At 50.2% G+C, this 17,063-nt stretch overlaps 1 protein-coding gene across 1 annotated transcript in view; it reads right to left on the bottom strand.

The window, feature by feature from the left end:
* Positions 1-17,063, bottom strand: part of ESPL1 (extra spindle pole bodies like 1, separase) — a 112,803-nt gene that overhangs the window by 56,337 nt on the left and 39,403 nt on the right. Inside the window, exons 15-17 of the mRNA XM_073546193.1 lie at positions 16,652-16,780; positions 16,397-16,553; positions 7,648-7,757 (exon numbers count right to left, since the gene is read on the bottom strand). Of these exons, the coding sequence (XP_073402294.1) occupies positions 7,648-7,757; positions 16,397-16,553; positions 16,652-16,780 (396 nt within the window). The remainder of the gene's footprint in view (positions 1-7,647; positions 7,758-16,396; positions 16,554-16,651; positions 16,781-17,063) is intronic.

Below are 17,063 nucleotides of genomic sequence, written 5' to 3'. Positions count from 1 at the left end.
ACTGACTAAATACTTTTTTGCCCCACTGTATGTATGTATGTATGTATGTATGTATGTATGTATGTATGTATGTATGTATGTATGTATGTATGTATGTATCCGTGTCGGTGGAGCCTGCCCCTGGAGGAGATGGGGACATGAGGAGAAGGCCATGAGGCCTGGGGTAATGGGAGAGCAGGCCATGAGGCCTGGGGTAATGGGAGAGCAGGCCATGAGGCCTGGGGTAATGGGAGAGCAGGCCATGAGGCCTGGGGTAATGGGAGAGCAGGCCATGAGGCCTGGGGTGATGGGAGAGCAGGCCATGAGGCCTGGGGTAATGGGAGAGCAGGCCATGAGGCCTGGGGTAATGGGAGAGCAGGCCATGAGGCCTGGGGTAATGGGAGAGCAGGCCATGAGGCCTGGGGTAATGGGAGAGCAGGCCATGAGGCCTGGGGTAATGGGAGAGCAGGCCATGAGGCCTGGGGTAATGGGAGAGCAGGCCATGAGGCCTGGGGTAATGGGAGAGCAGGCCATGAGGCCTGGGGTAATGGGAGAGCAGGCCATGAGGCCTGGGGTAATGGGAGAGCAGGCCATGAGGCCTGGGGTAATGGGAGAGCAGGCCATGAGGCCTGGGGTAATGGGAGAGCAGGCCATGAGGCCTGGGGTAATGGGAGAGCAGGCCATGAGGCCTGGGGTAATGGGAGAGCAGGCCATGAGGCCTGGGGTAATGGGAGAGCAGGCCATGAGGCCTGGGGTAATGGGAGAGAAGGCCATGAGGCCTGGGGTAATGGGAGAGAAGGCCATGAGGCCTGGGGTAATGGGAGAGAAGGCCATGAGGCCTGGGGTAATGGGAGAGAAGGCCATGAGGCCTGGGGTAATGGGAGAGAAGGCCATGAGGCCTGGGGTAATGGGAGAGAAGGCCATGAGGCCTGGGGTAATGGGAGAGAAGGCCATGAGGCCTGGGGTAATGGGAGAGAAGGCCATGAGGCCTGGGGTAATGGGAGAGAAGGCCATGAGGCCTGGGGTAATGGGAGAGAAGGCCATGAGGCCTGGGGTAATGGGAGAGAAGGCCATGAGGCCTGGGGTAATGGAGAGAAGGCATTGATGGGAGTGATGGAGAGAAGGCATTGATGGGAGTGATGGAGAGATGTCAGTGATGGGGTGAAGGCAATGATGGGGAGAAGGGAGTGATGGGGTGAAGGCAATGATGGAGAGACGGCAGTGATGGGGTGAAGGCAATGATGGGGAGAAGGGAGTGATGGGGTGAAGACAATGATGGAGAGACGGCAGTGATGGGGTGAAGGCAATGATGGGGAGAAGGGAGTGATGGGGTGAAGACAATGATGGAGAGACGGCAGTGATGGGATGAAGGCAATGATGGGGAGAAGGGAGTGATGGGGCAGGCAAGAATGGGGTGATGGAGCACTCATTCAAAACCTATGGTGAGTTGAGTCACATAAATGTTATTTAATTATAAGTATGCACTGCTACACTACAACCGCGTCCATAGCTCCGCCCCCTTATGACCAAAGGCCCGCCCCTGCCACACCTCCATCCCCGCCCTGCCGGGCCATGGAAGAATGGTCTTGCTTGAAACCGGTCCCTGGTGCAAAAAAGGTTGGGGACCACTGCCGTAAAGGAACCATCGCCAGAAGAATCAGCCCCAATCGTTGCAGGAAAGTGTACAGGGAGGTATACTCCACTTGCTTGCCTGTTGTTGGTTCGGGCGAGAGCGGGCTGTAGAAAGGAACAGTCACCCCCTTCACTACGTTAATTAAAAAACAATTTACAGAAAAATCAAAAATAAAATAAAAATGGTGGGGTCTGAAGCCAGACCCAAGTGCCTCCTACAGACACTAAGCAAGAACTGGGGAATTCCCAGCCAGCGAGAGGGTGTATACTGCAGAGGAGGTGTTAACTTTCTGTGTTTACTTATTGTCCTCCTAGTGGCAAGCAGCATAACACCCACTGTCTGTGTCCCCCAATGAGGCATAGGAGAAACAGATTTTGCGGTAAGCAACCAAAAGTTCTGTTTTCTCTGTCGCCTCATTGGAGGACACAGGAACCATGGGACGTCATAAAACCGTCCCTGGGAAGGGGAACAGCCTAAAACTACATTCAGGTCGGAGAACTCACCACTGCCGCCTGCAAGATCCTTCTGCCTAGGCTGGCATCTGCAGAAGCGTAGGTATGGACCCTGTGAAATTTGGCAAACGTGTGAATGGAAGACCAGGTTGCCACTTTGCAAAGTTGTAACGTGGATGCCCCATGGTGTACTGCCCAGGAGGCGACCACTGCCTGGGTAGAGTGAGCCTTAATCCCAGGGGGAGGCACTCTGCTCTTAACCCGGTAAGATCGAAAATTGCAGTTCTGATCCAGCAAGCAATCATAGCCTTGGAGGCCGGCAGGCCTCTTCGTGCACCATCTGGAATGACAAATAGGAAGTCAGTCTTCCCAAGAGGGGCGGTCCAAGCCAGATAGATCCTCACCGCCCTGATCAGGTCTAGGCTGTTCAGTGAACGCTCCAGAGAATGAGCCAAAGTAGGACAAAAAGGAAGGGAGGACAATCTCATTCAAGTGAAAGGTGGACACCACCTTGAGAAGGAACACCACCTTATCCTGGTGAAGAACCAAGAAGGGGAGGGGGAGACAGGAAAGAGGCACCAACTCTGAGACGTGCATGATGGGAGGCAATGGCCACAAGAAACACCACTTTCCAGGACAGAACGGACAGGGAGACCTCTGAGAGGTTCAAAAGGGAGAACCCTTCAGAGCCTCCAGAACAAGATTGAGAGATTGAGGTCCCAGGGGGTCCACGGGAGTCTGGTACAGGGGAGCCGTATGCACCACTCCTTGAAGGAAAGTTCTAACTTGAGAAAGGGAGGCTAAGGACTTCTGAAAGAGAACGGAGAGGGCTGATACCTGACCCTTTAGAGAACTAAGGGCAAGGCCAGCCTCAAGTCCTGCCTGGAGAAAAGCCAAAATGGAAGGAAGTAACAATGTCTTTGGCGGAAATAGGCTTTCCAGGTCTGATAATAGACCCTGGAAGACTGCTTCCTAGCCTGGATCATGGTGCGTATTACCCAATCAAAAAAAAGGGACACTCTCAGAACCACGGTTTCAACAGCCACGCTGTCAAATTGAGCGACCGAGAATTCTGGTGGCAGATCAGTCCTTGTAACAGAAAATCTGACCTATCTGGGAGCCTCCAGGGGGCGTCTGTGAGAAGACTGACAGTCTCTGCAAACCAGGACTTTCTGGGCCAATCCGGTGTGATCAGAATTACCGGCACCCCCTCCGCTTTGATCGTCAAACAGCCTGGGAAGAAGGGGAGGAAACAGATAGGGAAGCAAGAAGAATTGTGACCAGGGAATAGCCAGAGCATCGGCGTCCTCCGCAAGAGGGTCACGGGACCTGGAAACGAACCGTGGAACCTTCATGTTGAGCCAGGACACCATGAGGTTCACATCCGGAGTTCCCCATCGAAGGCAAATCTGACGGAAGACCTCCTGATGCAAGGACCACTCTCCTGCTGCAAGAACATCGCAGCTGAGAAAATCTGCGGCCCAGTTGTCCACATCGGGGATATGCACTGCGGAAATGGCTCAGCCATCCCCAGGAGACTACGGGTCCCTTCCTAGTGATTGAGACATGCCACTGCTGTTTGAATTCTGACTGGCAAACCCCCGAGAAGCCCTTCCCAGTGACGGAGGTACAGAAGGATGGCCCATATCTCGGGGGATGTTGATCGGTAGAGAGGACTCCTGCGCTGACCAACGCCCTTGGACGGTCGGATGGTGAAACCCCCCCCAAAGCCGAGAAGGCTGGCGTCAGTCATCACCACCTGCCAGCGGATAGGAAGGAAGGACTGGACCTGGAGGATGAGGGGGATGACAGCCACCAGTTGAGAGACCGCTTGAAAGTGAGACAGCGAATGACCCAGCGACAGCACAGACCTGTCCCACTGTGAGAGGATGGCCTGCTGAAGTGGTCTCGAGTAGAACTGCGCAAAAGGGATTGCTTCCAATGCTGCCACCATTCTGCCCAGGACCTTAATTGCTGAGCGGAAGGAAGCAGAGGGCCTTGCAGAGAGCCGCTCTCTTCGGTGAGAAAACCCCTCGCCTGACGGGTGTCGAACAGCATGCCTAAGACAACAAGGCGCCGAATCGGAACAAGGCAGGACTTTGTTCTGTTGACTAGCCACCTGAACCTGGCCAAGGAGTCGAGCACGATGGTCAGACTTTCCTGGGCCTGAGAGACGGAGCCTTGATGAGGATGTTGTCGAGGTACAGGATAAGCACTAGGCTCCTGATCCTCAAAATTTTTGAATAGAAACCTGTGAAGCGTTTTCGTTCTGGGACAGGAACGATAACCCCCGAACTGTGAAGGGAGGTGATGGACGCACAGAAACCCGGAACCAGACAGGATCTCTCGAGGGACAGGAATCGAAGAACAGATCTTGGGGCCGCGAAGCAAACTATTTTGTATCCTGAGGATACCACCTCCCTGACCCATGCGTCCTCCACCAAGGCGAGCCACATATCCCTGAAAAACAGGAGACGTCCACCCAGCCTAGGAGATACGTTGGTTCTTGACACGAGTCATGCCGAGTTAGATGTGCCAGGTCTGGGCCTGGTGGACCTACCGTTGAAGCTTTGAGGATGCCATGAAGGAATGGGCTCGAAGGAAGCCTTTTTCCTGACCTGGTGAGTCTGCGGCCTGCGCTGACTGGAGGAATCCTCAGTCACCGCGGAACGGCCGAAAGGAGCGGAACTGCCGCTTCAGGGAAGGCAGGCGAGGTCTGGACTGGGGAAGAAGAGAACTCGTGCCCCCTGTAATAATCTGGTCCAACATGGAACTGTTGTGAACTCATTTTCTGGTTTACATCTGGCTTCTGGTGAGGGTGGTGGAGCTGATGTGTTGACAGAGGAGTCGTGAGTTCTCCATCCAGGCTCCCTCTAGTGGTAACAATAGGTAATGAAGCTGATCTAAATGGCAGAGACCTGCCACCTGAGGAGGAGGACTGAGTGGACATCAGGAGTCTGACTGGATTTAAGACAGCCGACTCCCTAATTTTGTGCTGGTGATTTTTTCCTGCCCTGAGGTTCTAGTTTCCAGTTCTGTTCCTGCCTTCAAGCTAAGTGTGCTCAGCTATTTTTTCACATGAGATTTGGTCTTGTTTACTCAGTTTTTGTGGTCAGCCAGCCCCTGCTGGGGCTGTGCTGAATTTCCACTCTTATGTCGGTTTATGCCAGTTTGCTTTTTGTCCCTGATCAGATTGGTTTATTCTGAAGACAGAGCAAAAAGAGACCAGAGTGCTCATATAGGGAATTGAAGTCTAGTGACTTCAGGGTTTTTTTTTTTATCAGAAAGTGTTGGACATTTTTTGGCAGGGTTTTGTGCGTGATTGCAGACAGCATCTTTCCTTTCCTGTCCTTTCTAGTTAGTGTGGGCCCATTGTTTTCATCTTGTCTCACCGACAATACATGTTTGGGGGCTGTCTATTGCTTTGGGGCAGTTTAGATTTCCCCTTGTCTTGCTTTAGGTTTATTTAGTTCTCCAGCTGTGACTAGGCGTCTAGGATCATTGTAGGTACGCTCCACGGCTACTGCTAGTTGTGTGGATAGGATCAGGGGTCTGCAATCCGCTTAGTTCCGCTTAAAAGGGCCAACAAGTGCTAAGTATTCTCTGGAAACTCGTTCAAGACTGTTGGAAGACCATTTCCAGTGACTACCTTTTGAAGCTCAAGAGTATGCCAAGAGTGTGCAAAACAGTAATCAAAGCAAAAGGTGGCTACTTTGAAGAACCTAGAATATATGACATATTTTCAGTTGTTTCACACTTTTTAATTATATAATTCCACATGTGTTAAGTCATAGTTTTGATGCCTTCAGAGTGAATCTACAATTTTCATAGTCATGAAAATAAAGAAAACTCTTTGAATGAGAAGGTGTGTCCAAACTTGGTCTGTACTGTATATATGTAATAGATATTACATATTTACATTTTATTACAGTTGTGTTCTAAAGTTGCATTCCAATAAATATATATTATGTTCTGTCTAAATATCTTGATTATTGTATCATAAAAATGATTAAATGTCTGATGGTTCACAATGTACTACAATAAATTTTTCACTTAAATATAAGCAATATATGTGGGAATCGGAGTAGTGGAGTCGGAGTTGGAGTCGGTGTAAGGGAAATTGAGGAGTCAGAACCACAGCCCTGCCTACAACACCACAATACGAGGAGGCACCGAGACTAGGCTGCGGGGAACAAAGTGAGGTAGGCCAAGTGCCCGGGTACACACAGTGTTAGGTAGTTTATTTGGGGCACTAAGCCTAAGAGTCAGACAAAGGGAAGGAACACCCAGATCCTAGAGGGACCGTTGCATCAAAGAAGCAAGGGAGGGAATGTACTCTTTTTTTAATCTTCTATCTTCGCCGGCACCTGGGGGAGATCGGACGTCCGAGAATCCCGAGTAGTGGGACATCTACGTCTCCTCAAAACGACGAGCTCTGGTGGGCGAATGGGTAGGAGACAGGGGCAGGACCGGATCACCTGAACACGCTTCTGTGTTGGGGCTGTGGTCCTGCCGGCCAGACCCATGAGGATACGGGGTGGCAGTACATGCCGTACTCATTGTCTCTTTGTGGAAGTACAGTTGTGACTATTCACACTGCTTCCCTCCAGGTACCTGTAAAGGAACGACACACACTGAGGTAGATCATGGTCTAATGAAAGACCCGTGTCTACCTCCTACTGACACCAAGCTAAAACGGATTATCTTCGTTTGGTGTATACTGCAGAGGAGTAGCTAACTTATGTGCAGAGTGTCAGCCTCCTAGTTGCAGCAGCATACACCCATGGTTCCTGTGTCCCCATTTAGGTGATAGAAAAAAGGAAAATACATTTATCACAAAGGCAGTGTAGCATGATTGGATCTATAATAACCATATATTTATTTTATTTAGGGATATAAATTTGTTCAGAAAAAAAGGTCTTCCTTGAAATGGCGCCGACTGCACTGTGCAGTTGTATAATTCGCATCACAATAAATGCTACTGCACTGGAGCCATTTTGCTAGAGGAAAAAAATATTTTACTCCACCACTATGGTGCCTGCACAGTAGCATAATTCGGATTGCCGACAGGTGCTACTGTGCAGGCGCGGCCAGCACCATCTTGGTGGAGACAATTCCCCCCCCCTCTCTAGCAAAGTGGTGCTGGCAGTGGTGCCTGCACAGTAGCAGCTATCACGTTCCAAATTATGCTACTGCGCAGATGGCACCACTTTGAGGAAGAAATGTTGCTTTCTCTCAAATTTATATAATTAAATAAAATTAACATATGATATTATAGATATGATCATGCTAGAGCGCAGGCGGCTCCTGCATGATGAATGTGATTTTTCCCCAAACAATAAGATATACAGTATGAAAAATAGGGGGCAGGTCAGTGACCTGTCATAAGCCCATAAGGATGAAAGTTTAAGCAGGGCACCACATGCAGACCCCCCACAGGCCGAGCTTAAGCATATCATTAAGCGAAAACTACAAATACAGATTAAACAATAACAACCACAACACGTATCTAATCAACCCAGGTATCCTTTTAATCAGTATAAGACCAGCCTCCATACAGTCCCGGCCTACAGGCCATCTTACCTGTACAAGACTCCATAAGAAAAGCCACATGCTGCAAGTCATCTTCGCACTGTTGAGGTTCAGCACGTAAAGTCTCTAGTTCTGCCTTCCTGACCAAGAAGTCGGCACAGCTGCAACATGAACGTTTTCAGAAATTTAGCGGGATAAAATAATTATGTTAATAAAAAGAAAATTAATCTTGCTAGAAAAAGCAAAGTCCCAGTGAATATTGCAATTTAAAAGGATTGTCTTCCTTTCAGGCTGCAGTCTATTAAAGAAATAACAGATCAAAGCGAAGCAACAACATTCAAGGTAAAAAATTGGAATGTCTATTAGTACATCACACAATATAACGAGACAGTAATGTTTTGACCCCAACAAACATTGCATGAGAAGTGTACACCCATGTGTTTAAAAGGAGGCTTATGGCTTCCTTTTTTCCCCCCTCAAGGTGGTGTCCTCTCTTTATGTAGAGGTTAGCCCATTTATCCCCTGCTCCTCTCTAATTACAGGGGATAATCCCCCATAGACAGTTGTTTGATCGGCTGCTTGCTATTCCTTCCACACAATCTCAGTCTTCATGCTGCTTGGTTTTTTGCACTAACAGGTGCAAGTCTGAGAAGAACAGCTCTACGGTTAGTTTTGGCTGCTGTCTCAAAGCCCATTTTCTAATCTTATTACTCACCCAAGAGAACTGCTTAAAGGGAATCTGTCACCTTTTTTTGGACTATGAGCTGCCGGCATCGACATCAGGGGCTTATCTACAGCATTCTGTAATGCTGTAGATAAGCCCCCAATGTAACCTGAAAGATAAAAAAAAAAAAAGTTAGATTATACTCACCGGAGGGGGCGGTCCAAGCCGATGGGTGTCGCCGTCCAATCCGGCGCCTCCCATCTTCACACGATGCCGTCCTCCTTTTCCCTTCCTGTCGTGGCTCTGGAGCACTGCTCTGCCCTATTGAGGGCAGAGCAGAGTCCTGCAGTGCACAGGCACCAGACCTCTCCCGGTACCTTCGCACTGCAGGACTCTGAGCAGTGCGCCTACACCAGAGCCACGACAGGAAGGGAAGAAGAGGACGGCATCGTGTGAAGATGGGAGGCGCTGGACCGGACAGCGACACCCATCGGACCGTACCGCCCCCTCCGGTGAGTATAATCTTTTTTCTTATCTTTCAGGTTACATCGGGGGCTTATCTACAGCATTCTGTAATGCTGTAGATAAGCCCCTGATGTCAATGCAGGAAGCTCAGTGACAGATTCCCTTTAAGGCCGTCCTATGGTTCCTGTGTCCCTCAATTAAAGTGATTGAGAAAAGGAGATTTTTGTGTACTCACCGTAAAATCTCAGCCTCTAATTGGGGGACACAGAACCATGGTGTTATGCTGCTGTCCACTAGGAAGCGACACTATGCATAATCTGAAAAAGATTAACTATGGCTCCTCCTCTGCAGTATACACCCCTGGACGGCGTCAGCCTTCTCCAGTTTTGTGCAAAAGCATTAGGAGGAACATAACAGAAACATAACCATGCCTGTAAGAAGGCCACTATGTACAAGCTCAAAGAACAATATGAAAACTCAACCATAACAACGGCCCGTAAGGGCAACAGAGTGGGAGCTGTGTCCCCCAATTAGAGGCCAAGAGAAAGAATATACGGTGAGTACACAAAAATCTCCTTTACTCTGTCGCCTCATCGGGGGACACAGAACCATGGAATGTCCCAAAGCAGTCCCTGGGTGGGAAGCAATGGATGAATAATGTGCTGACAGGTCCCTAAACTTGAGGCACTGCCGCTTGCAGAACCTATCTATCCAGGCTCGCGTCCGCTGAGGACTGGGTATGAACTCTAGTGTTTCGTAAACGTGTGTAGGCTAGTCCAAGTGGCCGCCTTACACACCTGTTGTGCCGAAGCCTGGTGCCGAATGGCCCAGGAGGCCCCTACCGCCCGCGTAGAGTGCCGTGATACCGGCCGGAAGAGGAGAATTGTTAAGGCGGTAAGCCTATTGTATGGTGGACTTGATCCACCGGGCAAGGGTAGCTTTGGAAGCCGGCAGACCCTTGCAAACGCCTTCCGGAAGAAGGAAAAGGGAACCAGACTTCCGGAAGGGTGCAGTCCTAGACACGTATATACGCAATGCCCTGATGAGGTCAAGCGTATGCAGAGCCTTCTCCACTATGAACTGGAACCGGGCAAAGGGATGGCAGTGAAATTTCCTCATTGAGGTGGAAGTTGGACACAACCTTCGGAAGGAAGGATGGGACTGTACGGAGAACCACCTTGTCCTGGTGAAAGGCTAGGAAGGGCCGTCTGCAGGAGAGTGCTGACAATTCAGACACCCTGCATAGCGAGGTGATTGCCACCAGAAAAACCACCTTCTGTGATAGAATGCGGAGTGTGACTTCCTTAAGGGGTTCGAAAGGTGGTGCCTGCAATGCTGTCAGGACCAGGTTGAGGTCCCACGTTTCCAGTGGACGTTTGTAGGGGGGGGAAACTAAATCGGGAAACTCCCTGGAGAAAAGTCCTTACTTGTGGCTTGTTAGCAATGCGCCTCTGAAAAAGCACTGAGCGCTGACACCAGGCTCTTAAGTGAGCCTAGGGATAGCCTGGCGTCCAGGCTCGATTGAAGAAAACCAAGTACCTTTGGGAGGGAATAAGGGAGTGGAATCTGGCCGTGAGATTTGCACCAGATAAAGAAAGCTCTCCAGGTACGGTAATAAATCTTGGCGGAGGCTGGCTTCCGTGCCCTGATCATGGTCTTATTGATGTCCGGTGAGAGCCCTGCCTGGGTTAGAACCCAGGTCTCAAGGGCCACGCCGTCAAATTGAGAGCCCCTGAGTTCTGGTGGTAGAACGGGCCTTGAGACAGAAGATCGGGACGGTCGAGGAGACGCCAGGGGGCGTCTGCTGTAAGTTGTACAATGTTGGCGTACCATGTACGTCTGGGCCAGTCTGGCGCGATCAGGATGGTTGGAACTCCCTCTTGTTTGATCTTCCTCACGACTCTGGAGAGCAAAGGGAGGGGTGGAAAAATGTACAGAAGCTGGAACTGGGTCCAGTCCTGAACCAGTGCATCAGCTCCGAGCGACAGCGGATCGCGTGTCCTGGCCATGAAGTTGGAGACCTTGGCATTGAGATGGGATGCCATTAGGTCCACGTCCGGGGTCCCCCAGCGACGGCAGATCTGGTGAAAAATTTCGGGATGGAGAGACCACTCCCCCGAGTCCATTCCTTGTCTGCTGAGGAAATCGGCTTCCCAGTTGTCCACACCCGGAATGTGGACCACAGAGAGTACCGACCTCGTGTCTTCCGCCCAGTGGAGGATATGTGCCACTTCTCTCATCGCCTGGGTACTGTGGGTTCCGCCTTGGTGATTCACATATGCCACCGCTGTGGCATTGTCCGACTGTATTCTGATACGAGAGGCTGCCAGCAAGTGATGAAAAGGCTCAGTGCCAGGAAGATGGCCCGAATCTCCAGGACGTTGATGGGCATTGGTCGCTTCCAGTGTTGACCACTTGCCTTGTGATGTAGGTGCACCGCACCCCAACCTGACAGGCTTGCGTTGGTGGTCAGAACCTTCCATTGACCTGAGAGAAAGGATTTTCCCCTTGCAAGCGAGGTTGGCTTGAGCCAACAGTGCAGGGACCTCCTGGTTTTCGATGTTAGCCGGAACTCCCTGTCGAAGGAGAAAGGATTCCTGTCCCAGGACTTGAGGACCGCCTCCATTGCTGCTGCCATCCTGCCGAGGACTCTCATGGCAAACCACAGGGATTGCGGAGGAGTATGCGAACTCCCAGATGGAGAGCCAGTGCCTTGTCCCTGGGAAGGAGCACCAGACCCCTGGGAGGTGTCGAATAGCATCCCCAGGAATGTCAGAGACTGACTCAGGGTAGTCGATGACTTCTGCAAGTTGACTAACCAGCCCAGGCGACTCAGTGTTGATTGTGATTGAGACGCTGAACTCGCAGTCCTTGAAGGTGGGAGCCTTGATAAGAAGGTCGTTCAGGTATGGAACGACTACTATGCCTCTGGAGTGTAGAACGTCCATGGTGGCTGCCATGATTTTTGTAAACGTCCTGGGAGCCGTGGCGAGTCCGAACGGGAGAGCCACAAACTGGTAGTGATCCTGGTCGATAGCGAACCTGAGAAATATCTGATGGGCGGGAGCAATCGGTATGTGCAGGTATGCGTCCTGTATGTCTATGGAGGCGAGAAATTCTCCCTGCTCCATGGACGCAATGATGGACCGAAGTGACTCCATGTGGAAATGATGAACCCATACATATTTGTTGAGTTGTTTCAGGTCCAGTATGGGCCGTACGCTGCCTCCTTTTTTGGGGACTACAAATAGATTGGAGAACCCCCAGAAGCGCTCGGTTGCGGGAACCAGTACTATGATTCCTGCTTGACAGAGGGAGGAAACCGTGTGGCGGAAGGCACGAGCCTCGTCTGGCGGCTTTGGGGGGAACCCTTTAGGAAGAACCGGTTTGGTGGGCTGGAAGTGAACTCTATCTTGTATCCGGAAGACACTATTTCCCTGACCCACCTGTCTTCTGTAATAGGCAGTCAGACTTGCTGAAAGAGTAACAGTCGTCCGCTTACGGGTGGGGTGTCTTCCGGAGTTTGTGAGTCATGATGAGGAAAAAGTCTGAGGTTTTCCTGCTTTTGGCTGCCAGGTCCTGTCCGGCCTCTGTGGTTATGATTTTGTGCTGGATGCGAGACGGACCAGCCTGAAGAATTCCGAAAGGATCGGAATCGTGTTTGGTTATGCCTCTTGAACGTGAGTTTAGGTTTTAGTTGAGGGAGAGAGGTACTCTTCCCCCCAATGGCATTGGATATCATTGTGTCCAACTTTTCACCGAAAAGTCGCCCACTGAGGTACGGGAGGTGTGAGAGGGACTTTTTCGAGGCCGCATCCGCTTTCCATTCCCGTAGCCAAAGGATACACCGGATTGTGATGGCGTTTGATGCTATTCCCGCTACACCTTTTGCGGAATCCAGAGCTGCATGAAGCATGTAATCTGCTACCACTGCTATTTTAACCGCTTGGTCCGACAGCTCAGGATTGGAAGCTTGGAGGCCATCCTGCAAATTTTTGGCCCAAGCCAGAATGGCTTTGGCCGCCCAGACTGAAGCGAACGCGGGAGCCAGGGAGGCCCCTGCCGCTTCGAAAATTGAATGAGCCATGCGTTCTACCTGCCGGTCTGCTGCGTCTCTAAGGGTTGAGCTATCTGGCAGTGACAGGAGGGTCTGGGCTGCTAGCCTAGAGACTGGAGGGTCCACTTCGGGCGGATCTGTCCACTCCTTGGTGTCCTTCTGTGGGAAAGGATACCTTGCCTCCAAATATTTGCGATTGGTGAATTTCTTCTCGGGCTGTGAAAACTGCTTAGTAAGCATCGCCTGAAATTCTGGGTGATTAGAGAAGACCTTAGGCGGTTTCAGAACACCTTCAAAGCAAATCTTGTGTTCTGGGGCTTCCGGGGGTGGATCAGAAATGTCCAGCACCCGATGTATGGAAGAGATAATGTCCTCAACTAGCGCTGCATTGCTAGGGGTACTGGAACCAGAGACCTCTCCGTTTCGTTGTCTCAGTCGGAGTCACAGATGCCTTCCGAATCCTGCGTATTGCTGAGGCGTTCCCTGGTGGGCGAACTGGGGCGGAGGTCTCCTGTGGTCGGGGATCGCTGTGGAGACCTGCGTTGTCTGTCCCTAGTAGGGGACAGTCTAGGTGACCTGGAACTACGGTGTCTCTCCCTAGAGGGGGATGACCGTGTGCTATGGGATGACGCAGATGAACGCGACCTGTGGGTCCGCTTACGTCTGGGAGAGCCAGAAACGGCCTGTCCCTGAGTGGAGCTGTCCCTCTGCTGGGTAACGCTCATAGCCGAGACATGACCCTGCAGAGCCTGGAGTAATGTGGAGGTCAAGTTATCTATGGATTGCGTCATAGACTGCGACATTTGAGTAGCCCATTCCAGCGTGGTAGCAGACGCTGAAGCATTGGTAGGAGCCTCTTGGGGTTCTGACCCAGTATTTTGGATACAATCCCGGCAGTGCAGGTACATGCTGCCACTGGGGAGAGTGGTTTTGCAGAATGCATAAAAGCAATCCTGCCTGGTTCTCTTGTACCTTGAGCCCGGCATAGTGCACAGAGTGCAGAAGGGCTGGCTATGCAGAGGAAACCTATAGGGGAGCCTTATAGGGAATATGGATTCACAGCCGAGTAAGAAAACCCAGCTGTGATCTTACCCCACCAGCGTGCCCCTAGGTCCAGCGCCGTAGATTCACAGACCTGTGCCCCCCGGACACTGGCTGACGTGCTGCTGTCACAGTGCCTTCTCCTACAGCAATTCTGACCCAGAAATGGCCGCTGAGAGGACGAGGAGGAAGAGGAAGGGTGGCGTAGAGCTGAAAAGGGCGCACAGAGCTATGTAAAAACGCACCCTGTCTCAATCCGCCCCTTCTATGACACTGTAAGGTATCATATTTGTCATCCGAGGGGCGGGGAGGAGGCGGCGGCTTCAGCTAGGCCGAAGCCACGGTCTAAATTTGAAGTCTGATGCCCAGAAGGGCTCCAGGCCGGCGCGGATGTCCAGGAGGGGGTCGGATCTGAACCAGACCCCCCCGGATCTAAAGGCAGGTTAGCGGTGGGGCTAGTAACAGGAGCGGGGCCCTGAAGCACTATGGAGCTAGCGCTGCCGCAGAGACAGGGGCACAGGAGCCCTGTGTCTGTGTGTGCTATGCCTGCATGCACTCTCCCCCGCCCCTACAGGAGCCCGCAGCTGGAGGTCCCTGGCTTTGGAGCCGTAGAATGCTGCCTTGTACAGGCCCTACCTGAGGGGTCTCAACTTAATGCCCCCAGAGGGGTATTAGGGAGGGTGCTGCTGTCACCATCAGGGGACTTCATCCTTGCCTCAACCATCAACCCAGAACCCAAGGGAATTGGGGAAGGAGGGGGGTCTCGACTTCGAACCAGTACCCGAGGGACTGGGGAAGGAGCGACATGGGGAATAGCCACCTCAACTTTAACCGGGCACCCTATAATAGGGGCCGAGGAAGGTGCCATGCCGGGGGTCTCACAGGAGACCCACTTTTCTTCATCTGTAGTCCGTCAGGAAAAAAAAAACGGGGAAAAAAAAAAAAAAAAACGGAAAAAAAAAAAAGGGGAAAAAATATTTAGGTGTGCCTCCTATGCGACACTAAGCAAAAACTGGAGAAGGCTGATGCCGTCCAGGGGTGTATACTGCAGAGGAGGAGCCATAGTTAATCTTTCAGATTATGCAGTGTCGCCTCCTAGTGGACAGCAGCATAACACCATGGTTCTGTGTCCCCCAATGAGGCGACAGAGTAAAGGAGATTATTGGTACTCACCATATAATCTATCATAGCCTCCATTGAGGGACACCACACCCACCCTTATGACCCTTAAGGGTATGTGCACACATTGCAGATTCTGGTGCGGATCCGCAGCGGATTTGGTCCTGTGGATCCGCAGCAGAATCTCCTGCGTTGAACAGTACCATTCTAAACAAAAAACCCTGTGCACATGGTGCGGAAAAATACGCAGCATAAACACTGCGGGTTCATTTCCGCAGCATGTCAATTCTTTGTGCGGATTCTGCTGCATTTTACACCTGCTCCATTATGGGAATCTGCAGGTATAAAAACGTAGGTGAAATCCGCAGGTAAAATGCAGGTCATTTTACCTGCGGATTTAGCAAAATCCGCAACATGTGCACATATCCTTAGGACGTTTTATTTCCATTGTGGCCTATGACTTCTTGCTATGTTCTACTGTACTCTTCTTAGCTTATCAATTCTCCTACTACTTTCCCAATAAGTCATTTAGTTTAGTATCTGAGTGTAGCCAACATTTTCTGTAAGTGTAATTCTTAGTGTCAGCCTCCTTATGGCAGCAGCATACACCCAAAGGGTCTTGTGTCCCCCAATAAAGGCAGCAAGAAAATGGACAAAAAAAAATATTGCATTTTCTATGGCAATAGAATTTCTACGATATATTTATGCATTATATATTACTGTATTCTGTGATGCATTAGAAGAAGTTCCATTATTCTACTTTGGATGTGGTCACCACCTTTTCATTATTTGACTTTAATGCCTGGTGACATCACGACGACAGTTACGGCAATAAAATAACTTATTAAAATAAAAAGGAGCTTGTACCAAGTCTAAGTTCTCACTTAAGCATGGATAATAACTTGCTGATTACTGGGATTTTGACTGTTGGAACCCCTGCGGATCTCCAGAAAGAACAGCCCTGCCTGTATAGGGTGATGTTTAGGCATGCACTGACCCATTCTCTGGGACTGCTGCAGAGAGCCAAGCACCATACATAGGTGATAACTTAGAATTTGTTCCAAATTTGTAAGGCTGAATCTTCAGTAACGCGCAGATAAAACCGCATAAGCTGATCATCAGAAGGTTGATACCACTGAGGACTCTCAAATAGAAAAATATTACAGTCTACTGGCCAATACTGTACAAAAATATCAATTTTTATCATACAGGAAAAATATACATCTATAGGTCTGCACTATAAATTGTTGCAACATTTTTTGCATAACAAATGTTGGCCTAGTGGTATCTCCACCTCGTTCTGCTTGTCCAAGCCTTTGGGGTTTTTTTGCAACATTTCAAAAAGTGACTAGATGAGGACGAGGTGCAGATTATAGGCCAAATATGACGACGCAAAGCCATTGATAAATTCCCCCAGAGTTTAGTACAGAGGTGAGGTGGGAATGGTTACTTACTGCCACACGCTATTAAGACGCTTAGCTAATCTTAGTCCCTCTAAACAAAAAGACTTGGCTTCGGAAACACTGCCAAGATGGCTCAGGGTGCTGATGAGATCCTGGGAGCAGCTCAGCAGGTCGGAGAGTACCTGCCACTTTTGGAGGAGGTTGTCTCCTAATCGAGTGAAAAAAGTACATGGAATGATAAGTTTGGAGCACTGAGATCAGGGCAGGTTTACTCGCTTATTCACATCCCCCATTATCCATAATTACCATTATCCACAAAGCAGGCATCCGATGAGGCTTTCGGAGTGGTCAGAGCATCGTTTCCAAGCAAGAGAAGAACAATGCTCCTGAGCAACTTATGGGCCTCTGTTAGAGCCGTTTCTGGGTTATGCCATCCTGGAAATACAAAAGATTAAGCGTACGTGCAGGAACCAGACAGGAAAGATCAGCCTGTGCGAATGTAACCTATGACTTGAGATAACAGAATGACCTCAAAAACCCAACAGAAATATTACAAAAAAAGATGTCCAGTCCTGCAATGACTACATTAGTAGGAACTCTGGCAAATAAAGCATTGTTAATTTTCTGCCGACTTTCAGAAAGTGCCCTTTTAAACCCCTTTAGGACTGGCTGATTTTTTTTTTTTTTTTTTTTTGGAGCTTTTGTTTTTCCTCCAAGA

The sequence above is a fragment of the Dendrobates tinctorius genome, unplaced genomic scaffold, assembly GCF_039654945.1.
Source record: "Dendrobates tinctorius isolate UK_male_01 unplaced genomic scaffold, ASM3965494v1 ptg000145l, whole genome shotgun sequence".
Lineage (NCBI taxonomy): Eukaryota > Metazoa > Chordata > Amphibia > Anura > Dendrobatidae > Dendrobates > Dendrobates tinctorius.
The sequence above is the reverse complement of the archived record's forward strand: the minus strand, read 5'-3'. Positions and strand labels throughout refer to the sequence as shown.